Raw genomic sequence first — 10,078 nt, 5'->3', positions numbered from 1 at the left:
AAACACAAACAGACTCGTCAGAGTCTTCAGACACACTCGACCTTGTGTCGACCTTTAAGGATGATTTATGTTCCACTTTAACACCCGGCGACGCCCACATTAGTCCCTCTCTCTGTTAGAACAGCCCAACGCCTGACACGTCTACCTCACCAACCAATCAGAAACAAGATGGGGCGGGACCTTTAGCTTTGTCACCAACAGTGGCGAGGAGATGCTGGTCGGTCTCGTCCTTTGGAAGTAACAGGTGGCGAGCTGCTGAGGACACGCCTCCTTCATGTTTTCTGAAACTACTTATTACACACACGGCGCTAAAACACAGCTGAAAGACCTTATCGACGAATCTGATGAAAACTTTGGCAACCTATCGATGACGAGCGCTCTGAAACGACGGCTGTGAGCGCTCGCCGTGTGTGACCTAAGCTGTTGCTGCGTGAACATGAGGTAGCTGACCTGCGGTCCGTCCAGCGGTCCGTTTCTGGCCGAGCGTCCCTGCGGCTCTTCAGTCTGACTCAAGCTGCAGTGATTGGACGAGGGGGAGGAGGAGGCGGGGCCGTTCACTGAGCCTTGTAAGGATTGGTTCTCCTGGGCCAGCCTCTCCACCAGCGACCGGGCCTCCTGGAAACGACAGCTGAGAAACTCTCGCTCCTCCCTCGTCCTCCGCTGCCATCCCTCCATCTCCTCGCAGCGTTGACGCAGCGCCAGGTTACTCCGCCGCAGAGCCTCTGGGGGGGGGGAGAGACACGGGCGGGGCGGGGGGGGGGGTCATTATCAGGTAGGACAGTCACAGGTCATTAGAGCAGAGAGAGAACATCTTATTGTGACTCAGCAGATCATCATGGAGACAGATTGTCTCCACGTTACCTCTGAGCTGCTGGTTGTCGCCCAGTAACCGGGTCACCACTTCATTGGTGGCGAGCTCTGGTGGGACCCTGAGGGCCCCCCCACTGTCCTCTCCTGACATCTCCCACTGCAGGGGGCCGTCAGGCTGCGGCTGCACCATGCCTGCAGACAAACAGCGTGTTAGCTTGGATTTCCATAAGCTTCAGCACGAGAACTACAAATCACACAAACACAAGAACTACAAATCACACAAACACAAGAACTACAAATTACACAAACACAAGAACTACAAATCACACAAACACAAGAACTACAAATCACACAAACACAAGAACTACAAATTACACAAACACAAGAACTACAAATCACACAAACTACAAATCACACAAACACAAGAACTACAAATCACACAAACACAAGAACAGAAAATCACACAGTCTGTCTGACAGCTGATGATGACGGTCAAAGGAAGTGAGGGGCCAACACCTGTCAGGTGACATCATGATCGTGATCACCTTTCACTTTCACTTTCAGCCCTCGTGACGATCCTGCTCCACTTTATTTAATTACCTTTATTTATCAGGAGGCCATGTTTGACCATGGCTCAGTCTGATGACACACACACACACACACACACACACACCACACACACACACACACACACACACACACACACACACACACACACACACCTGGGAGTGCATGTATCGGTGAACGGGAGGAAAACATTACGTCATCATGGATACCATGAGGCTCGCGCTCGGGGCTCGAGATCTAAGGCTTTATAGTTCCTTGTAGTTCAAGTTACTTTAGGGTTAGGGCTAGGCTAACACAAACTACAATAACCACCGGAAGTAGAATTAATAATCTGAATCACGTGTTTTATCACGGATAACATGTTTTCAGGATAGCACCTGAGCTATCTCAATGCTTACTGTTACCTGATCACAATTACACCTAGCTCACCTGTATGCTTCTTCTTTGAACGTTGTTAATGTCCCGGATGTTCTCAGTTAGTACAGTTAGCCTTTCAGGGGCTAATTTGATGTAGCTGGCGCGTTAGCTTCAGAGCTAGCTAGCCGATGAACTAACAAACATCGACTAGCTGCTCCTTCACGACAGTCTTTGTCTCTTCACGACAGTCTGTGTCTCTTAACGACAGTCTGCCAACCTAAAGTTCATCTTTGCTGACTCACAGCTGGACTTTAAAGTGTTCTGATGTTACCTGTCAGAGCAGGAAGCCGATTGTTGTTAGCTCACAAAATGTTGTCTCCTCCCTGAGCGCAGACTGTCAGGCAGCAAACACAACCTCACCACCCTGAGCGCAGACTGTCAGGCAGCAAACACAACCTCACCACACTGAGCGCAGACTGTCAGGCAGCAAACACAACCTCACCACCCTGAGCGCAGACTGTCAGGCAGCACAACATTCACCACCCTGAGCGCAGACTGTCAGGCAGCAAACACAACCTCACCACCCTGAGCGCAGACTGTCAGGCAGCACAACATTCACCACCCTGAGCGCAGACTGTCAGGCAGCAAACACAACCTCACCACCCTGAGCGCAGACTGTCAGGCAGCAAACACAACCTCACCACCCTGAGCGCAGACTGTCAGGCAGCACAACATTCACCACCCTGAGCGCAGACTGTCAGGCAGCACAACATTCACCGCCCTGAGCGCAGACTGTCAGGCAGCACAACATTCACCGCCCTGAGCGCAGACTGTCAGGCAGCACAACATTCACCACCCTGAGCGCAGACTGTCAGGCAGCACAACATCACCGCCCTGAGCGTAGACTGTCAGGCAGCACAACATTCACCGCCCTGAGCGCAGACTCTCAGGCAGCACAAAATTGACCCCCCTGAGCGTAGACTGTCAGGCAGCACAACATTCACCGCCCTGAGCGCAGACTGTCATGCAGCACAAAATTGACCACCCTGAGCGCAGACTGTCAGGCAGCACATTCGCCACACATTTGGTTTTGACCCGTTTTATTTAATAAATATTGTTAATACAGTGGCCCTGAAGCTCCACTAAATGTTTTATTATTGCAATTACATTTAATAAAAGTTTACACAAAAAAATCTACGTTTAAGCAGAAGTATGTAACTCGGACCCCTAGTGTTTAGAATGGGTACTGCAGTCCACGTTGAACACATTGCAGAGAGCTGTCTCCCCTCTCTTCTCTTAAACGCATGCTAGTTGTTGCTGACAGATGCCCGTATGCTAGTGCACTTTAAAATGAAGCATTTCAGATTGATTTTGAACGGTTCAAGAAAAATAAAGGTTTTCTACTTTCACTCTAGCTCTTTGAGTTCTTATTATAGTTGTTGTTATTCTTTTATCCGTCTGTCCCGAGCATGTTTGTATATGAATGGTGTTATATTGCTTGTGTAGACTTCATTCTAACCCTACCCTATCCTGACAGACTCCACTCAGGGCAAAGCGATCTCTTTTTTTTCAGGAAATCCCCTTCCTCCTTCCTCAGTGGTTGATGACGTCAGCAGGCTGCAGCATCACGGCTCTCTCTCTCTCTCTCCCCCCCCCCCTCTCTCTCTGTGTTGGTGTGTGTTGCAGGCTCCATGATGCTCTCCGTCTCTGCAGCTCTCCCCTTGACGTTACTCTGGCTGTTTCCGGCTCACGGTCTCTACTTCCACATCGGGGAGACGGAGAAGAAATGTTTCATTGAAGAAATCCCGGATGAGACCATGGTGATCGGTAAGAACACGAGCCCGTTAGCACGAGGAGCTAACTAGCAGTGCACGCGAACAGCTGTCTCCATCAAAGATGCTGCTGTGATTAAAACCTCAACAAATCACGCGAGAGTTCACAGGAACAATTCACAGCGAGAACACCTTTCTAATGATTTAATGTGAGTGCACGTGTCACAGGTGAAACCTTCCCTCACTGTGATATGATCACCAATCAGACATGAGCGAGGCTGCAGCTCTATGATGATGATGATGATGATGGTGATGATGGTGATGATGATGATGATGATGATGATGATGATGGTGATGATGGTGATGATGGTGATGATGATGATGATGATGGTGATGATGATGATGATGATGATGGTGATGATGGTGATGATGATGGTGATGGTGATGATGATGGTGATGATGGTGATGATGATGGTGATGATGATGATGATGGTGATGATGGTGATGATGATGGTGATGATGGTGATGATGATGATGATGATGATGATGATGGTGATGATGGTGATGATGATGATGATGATGGTGATGATGGTGATGATGATGATGATGATGGTGATGATGGTGATGATGGTGATGATGGTGATGATGGTGATGATGATGGTGATGATGATGGTGATGATGGTGATGATGATGATGATGATGGTGATGATGGTGATGATGGTGATGATGGTGATGATGATGATGATGATGATGATGATGGTGATGATGATGATGATGATGGTGATGATGGTGATGATGATGGTGATGATGATGGTGATGATGATGATGGTGGTGATGGTGATGATGGTGATGATGGTGATGATGGTGATGGTGATGATGATGATGATGATGATGGTGATGATGGTGATGATGATGGTGATGATGATGATGATGATGATGATGGTGATGATGGTGATGATGATGATGATGATGATGATGATGGTGATGATGGTGATGATGGTGATGATGATGATGGTGGTGATGATGATGATGATGGTGATGATGGTGATGATGATGATGATGATGGTGATGATGGTGATGATGATGGTGATGATGATGATGATGATGATGATGATGATGATGGTGATGATGGTGATGATGATAATGATGATGATGATGGTGATGATGGTGATGATGGTGATGATGATGGTTGAAGCATGTGACAGGTTCATTACGAGCTGTGCAGTCTGAAGGCTGATGTCAGGTCAACACATCCAGGTTCCTCACCAGCCTGTGTGTGTCTCATGTTTATTTATTGTAGAGTAAACAGGAAGTAAGTTGCAGTTGGACTGTCAGATGAAGAAAGGTGTGTTTAATCTCTGATCCTGTGTTCGTGACATCATCTCTCGCCCCTCAGGGAAGTATCGCACCCAGCTGTGGGACAAGCAGAGCGGCTCGTTCCTCCCGGCGACGCCCGGCCTCGGGATGCACGTGGAGATCAAAGATCCGGACACGAAGGTGAGCTCAGAGGACGAGCAGCTGGACCACACAGCCTCATCATGTTTGGATCAATGACATGTTGTCTCCCTCAGATGATCCTGTCCCGTCAGTACGGATCAGACGGACGCTTCACCTTCACCTCGCACACTCCGGGAGAGCACCAGATCTGTCTGCACTCCAACTCCACCAAGATGGCGCTGTTCGCTGGAGGGAAACTGGTACTGAGCAGCTCATGTAGAACTGTAGGCCCCCCCCCGTCTGCCTTCACATCACTGTGATGTTTTCTGACTGTGAGGCTGTTGAGTCTGTGTTATGTGTGTGTGTATGTGTGTGGGGGGGGGGGAGATTTAACCCCATGTGGATTTCAAACTGTCAGTTTTGTTTTTCAGAGAGTTCACCTGGACATTCAGGTGGGAGAACACACCAACAACTACCCCGAGATCGCAGCCAAAGACAAACTGTCAGAGCTGCAGCTGAGGGTGCGCCAGCTGCTGGACCAGGTGGAGCAGATCCAGAAGGAGCAGAACTACCAGAGGGTCAGTGGAAGCACTGGGAGAGATCACAGGTGAGCTCGCAGGTTTAGAACGTTTAATCACAGTGGTTTGTGTGTCCTCTGCAGTACCGCGAGGAGCGTTTCCGTATGACGAGCGAGAGCACCAACCAGCGCGTCCTGTGGTGGTCCATCGCTCAGACGCTCATCCTCATCGTCACTGGGATCTGGCAGATGAAGCACCTCAAGAGTTTCTTTGAGGCCAAGAAACTGGTTTAACATTTGGAGACGACACCTGGGCGAGTTCACAGACTTTACAGACCAGGAGATGGAGTCTGAATATCAGCCATAAACGATGCGAGGAGCACGGAGGAGACGGGGACGGCGGCAGGTATCGACGCTGGACCACCTGCTCTAAATGTTTTAAGTTTAGCTGTTTTCTGTTAGCTACACCAGCTGTTTGTGTTTTTATCCTCCACTACTGAAGGGTGGCAGACCCAGCTCGGACCTCACAAGGTTACAACACTTCGGGATGATTCTAGCAAAAACCTACTGAGCCCCGTAAGGCTCAGGTAAAAAAAATACACATCTGTGTGCACAGAGTAAACATCTGTGTAAACATCTGTGAGCACAGAGTAAACAAATGTGTGCACAATGTAAACATCTGTGTAAACATCTGTGTGCACAGTGTAAACATCTGTGAGCACAATGTAAACATCTGTGTAAACATCTGTGAGCACAGAGTAAACATCTGTGTGCACAGAGTAAACATCTGTGTGCACAGAGTAAACATCTGTGAGCACAGAGTAAACATCTGTGTGCACAGAGTAAACATCTGTGAGCACAGAGTAAACATCTGTGAGCACAGAGTAAACATCTGTGTGCACAGAGTAAACATCTGTGTAAACATCTGTGAGCACAGAGTAAACATCTGTGTAAACATCTGTGAGCACAGAGTAAACATCTGTGTAAACATCTGTGTAAACATCTGTGTGCACAGTGTAAACATCTGTGTAAACATCAGTGTAAACATCTGTGTGCACAGAGTAAACATCTGTGAGCACAGAGTAAACATCTGTGTGCACAGAGTAAACATCTGTGTGCACAGAGTAAACATCTGTGAGCACAGAGTAAACATCTGTGTAAACATCAGTGTAAACATCTGTGTAAACATCTGTGTGCACAGTGTAAACATCTGTGTAAACATCTGTGAGCACAGTGTAAACATCTGTGAGCACAGAGTAAACATCTGTGTGCACAGAGTAAACATCTGTGAGCACAGAGTAAACATCTGTGTAAACATCAGTGTAAACATCTGTGTAAACATCTGTGTGCACAGTGTAAACATCTGTGAGCACAGAGTAAACATCTGTGTAAACATCTGTGAGCACAGAGTAAACATCTGTGTGCACAGAGTAAACATCTGTGTAAACATCTGTGAGCACAGAGTAAACATCTGTGAGCACAGAGTAAACATCTGTGAGCACAGAGTAAACATCTGTGTGCACAGAGTAAACATCTGTGTAAACATCTGTGAGCACAGAGTAAACATCTGTGAGCACAGAGTAAACATCTGTGAGCACAGAGTAAACATCTGTGTGCACAGAGTAAACATCTGTGTAAACATCTGTGAGCACAGTGTAAACATCTGTGTAAACATCTGTGAGCACAGTGTAAACATCTGTGAGCACAGTGTAAACATCTGTGAGCACAGAGTAAACATCTGTGAGCACAGAGTAAACATCTGTGTAAACATCTGTGAGCACAGTGTAAACATCTGTGAGCACAGTGTAAACATCTGTGTAAACATCTGTGAGCACAGTGTAAACATCTGTGTAAACATCTGTGAGCACAGAGTAAACATCTGTGAGCACAGAGTAAACATCTGTGAGCACAGAGTAAACATCTGTGTAAACATCTGTGAGCACAGTGTAAACATCTGTGTAAACATCTGTGAGCACAGTGTAAACATCTGTGTAAACATCTGTGAGCACAGTGTAAACATCTGTGAGCACAGAGTAAACATCTGTGAGCACAGAGTAAACATCTGTGTGCACAGTGTAAACATCTGTGTAAACATCTGTGAGCACAGAGTAAACATCTGTGTGCACAGTGTAAACATCTGTGAGCACAGAGTAAACATCTGTGAGCACAGAGTAAACATCTGTGTAAACATCTGTGAGCACAGTGTAAACATCTGTGAGCACAGTGTAAACATCTGTGTAAACATCTGTGAGCACAGAGTAAACATCTGTGTAAACATCTGTGAGCACAGAGTAAACATCTGTGTAAACATCTGTGAGCACAGAGTAAACATCTGTGTAAACATCTGTGAGCACAGTGTAAACATCTGTGAGCACAGTGTAAACATCTGTGTAAACATCTGTGAGCACAGTGTAAACATCTGTGAGCACAGAGTAAACATCTGTGTAAACATCTGTGAGCACAGTGTAAACATCTGTGAGCACAGAGTAAACATCTGTGAGCACAGTGTAAACATCTGTGAGCACAGAGTAAACATCTGTGAGCACAGTGTAAACATCTGTGTAAACATCTGTGAGCACAGTGTAAACATCTGTGTAAACATCTGTGTGCACAGTGTAAACATCTGTGTAAACATCTGTGAGCACAGTGTAAACATCTGTGAGCACAGTGTAAACATCTGTGAGCACAGTGTAAACATCTGTGTAAACATCTGTGAGCACAGTGTAAACATCTGTGTAAACATCTGTGAGCACAGTGTAAACATCTGTGTAAACATCTGTGAGCACAGTGTAAACAACTCTTGCCTTCCCTTACCTGATCCTTGATCACCATGACAACCAAACAAATCTGAGAGGTTCAAAGGTGAAGTCATTCCATGTTTTTCATGAACAGTCGTCTGCACACGTGTGTGAGCGTGGTCAGCGTGCGTCGTTCCTGCACGCCTGTGTGATGAAGACCGTGTCGTTTTATAACGCTTCAGTCACTTTTGATACTCCAAGTGTTCGGAGGGACCAATCACACAGAGCCAGCACCTGGGGGGGCGGGGCTGCGTGTGCGTGCAGGCACTAAGCGCTCCGAGTCGGCGCCTTGAGCTGAACAGTTTTCAAACTTTTATGCTCGCCATAAAACAGCTAAAGAAACGTGTCGTGAAGCAGCCGAGGAGAGCGCCGAGTCTGTGTGATCGGGACCAAAGTTTTATTAATTAAAGGTCATTTAAGGTCATTTAGCTACGGAAGCCCAAAGAGGACATGCAGCCATACATTTTAATGTCTTCAGTTTAGCGTGCTTAAAGATCAGAACACGCCTCTGCCGTCACCTCGGGATGAGCGAGGTCGTGTCCTTTGTTCCCTCGTCATCACAGGAAGCAGCTTCCCTCCTCCAGGTGACGATGATGTCACAGGACAGGTCTGCATGTCCTTTCAGGGCTTCCGTACTTCTCCGTTTTCTTCCTGAGCTCTCGGCCTCCATCAGCTGACGGAGCGCGCTCAGAGGGACGCGTCCTGGAATGTGTTTATTGTTCTAGTTTCAGTTTGTATTGTTCATACACGTGTTCTGTATCTCGTCTTTGATCCACGCCATGGCGTGCTGAATGTAAATAGTTCTGTGCTTGTTGTATATAAAGCAGCTGTTCATTTTCTAAAACCTTTTACACTGAACGAAGCGTGTTTCATCACCACATATTTATTTTGTCACTCTTCATTCCCACGGGCTCGTCGTCACACCGAGGTCACGGCGAGTCTCCGACATCTTCTGATTATTCTGAGTCCAGTTCTCTTTCTGTCCCTCGTTAACCATCGTCACCTCCACGAGCTCAATAAAGAAACTTTAAACTGTCCGCTTGTGTCCCAGGTTATTCCTGTTATCCCTGTTATTCCTATTATCCCTGTTATCCCTGTTATTCCTATTATCCCTCTTATTCCTGTTATCCCTGTTATTCCTGTTATCCCTGTTATTCCTCTTATCCCTGTTATTCCTCTTATTCCTGTTATTCCTCTTATCCCTGTTATTCCTCTTATCCCTGTTATTCCTCTTATCCCTGTTATTCCTCTTATCCCTGTTATTCCTGTCCCTGACCCTCAGGTGGATGTAAATACGGCATGTAGACGGCTGCTCTCATGTCACTGTTGTTACCATCATGAAGACCAGGACCTGTAACTATGGATCCCCGATGAAGACCAGGACCTGTAACTATGGATCCCCGATGAAGACCAGGACCTGTAACTATGGATCCCCTATGAAGACCAGGACCTGTAACTATGGATCCCCTATGAAGACCAGGACCTGTAACTATGGATCCCCAATGAAGACCAGGACCTGTAACTATGGATCCCCGATGAAGACCAGGACCTGTAACTATGGATCCCCGATGAAGACCAGGACCTGTATCTATGGATCCCCTATGAAGACCAGGACCTGTAACTATGGATCCCCAATGAAGACCAGGACCTGTAACTATGGATCCCCGATGAAGACCAGGACCTGTAACTATGGATCCCCGATAAAGACCAGGACCTGTAACTATGGATCCCCGATGAAGACCAGGACCTGTAACTATGGATCCCCGATAAAGACCAGGACCTGTAACTATGGATCCCCGATGAAGACCAGGACCTGTAAC

General features: G+C 47.0%; 2 protein-coding genes across 2 annotated transcripts; one reads left to right on the top strand and one right to left on the bottom strand.

Moving 5' to 3' along the window:
- Positions 1-415: 415 nt before the first annotated feature.
- Positions 416-3,347, bottom strand: LOC306819155 (NF-kappa-B essential modulator-like; the record flags this gene model as incomplete). Its single annotated transcript, XM_079372919.1, has 3 exons — positions 3,259-3,347; positions 862-1,002; positions 416-722 (listed from the first exon to the last, which is right to left on the bottom strand). Coding segments are annotated over exons 2-3 (446 nt in total), but the record flags the coding sequence as incomplete, so codon positions are not given.
- A 78-nt stretch (positions 3,348-3,425) lies between these two features.
- On the top strand, positions 3,426-6,000 carry tmed4 (transmembrane p24 trafficking protein 4; the record flags this gene model as incomplete). Its single annotated transcript, XM_079372920.1, has 5 exons — positions 3,426-3,561; positions 4,903-5,003; positions 5,078-5,203; positions 5,375-5,521; positions 5,605-6,000. 5 exons carry the CDS (start codon positions 3,426-3,428, stop codon positions 5,752-5,754), a joined length of 660 nt encoding a protein of 219 aa, XP_079229046.1. The 3' UTR covers positions 5,755-6,000.
- Between the last annotated feature and the right edge of the window lie 4,078 nt (positions 6,001-10,078).

The sequence above is a fragment of the Symphodus melops genome (genome assembly GCF_947650265.1).
Source record: "Symphodus melops genome assembly, contig: scaffold_201, whole genome shotgun sequence".
Taxonomy (NCBI): Eukaryota; Metazoa; Chordata; class Actinopteri; order Labriformes; family Labridae; genus Symphodus; species Symphodus melops.
The sequence above is the reverse complement of the archived record's forward strand: the minus strand, read 5'-3'. Positions and strand labels throughout refer to the sequence as shown.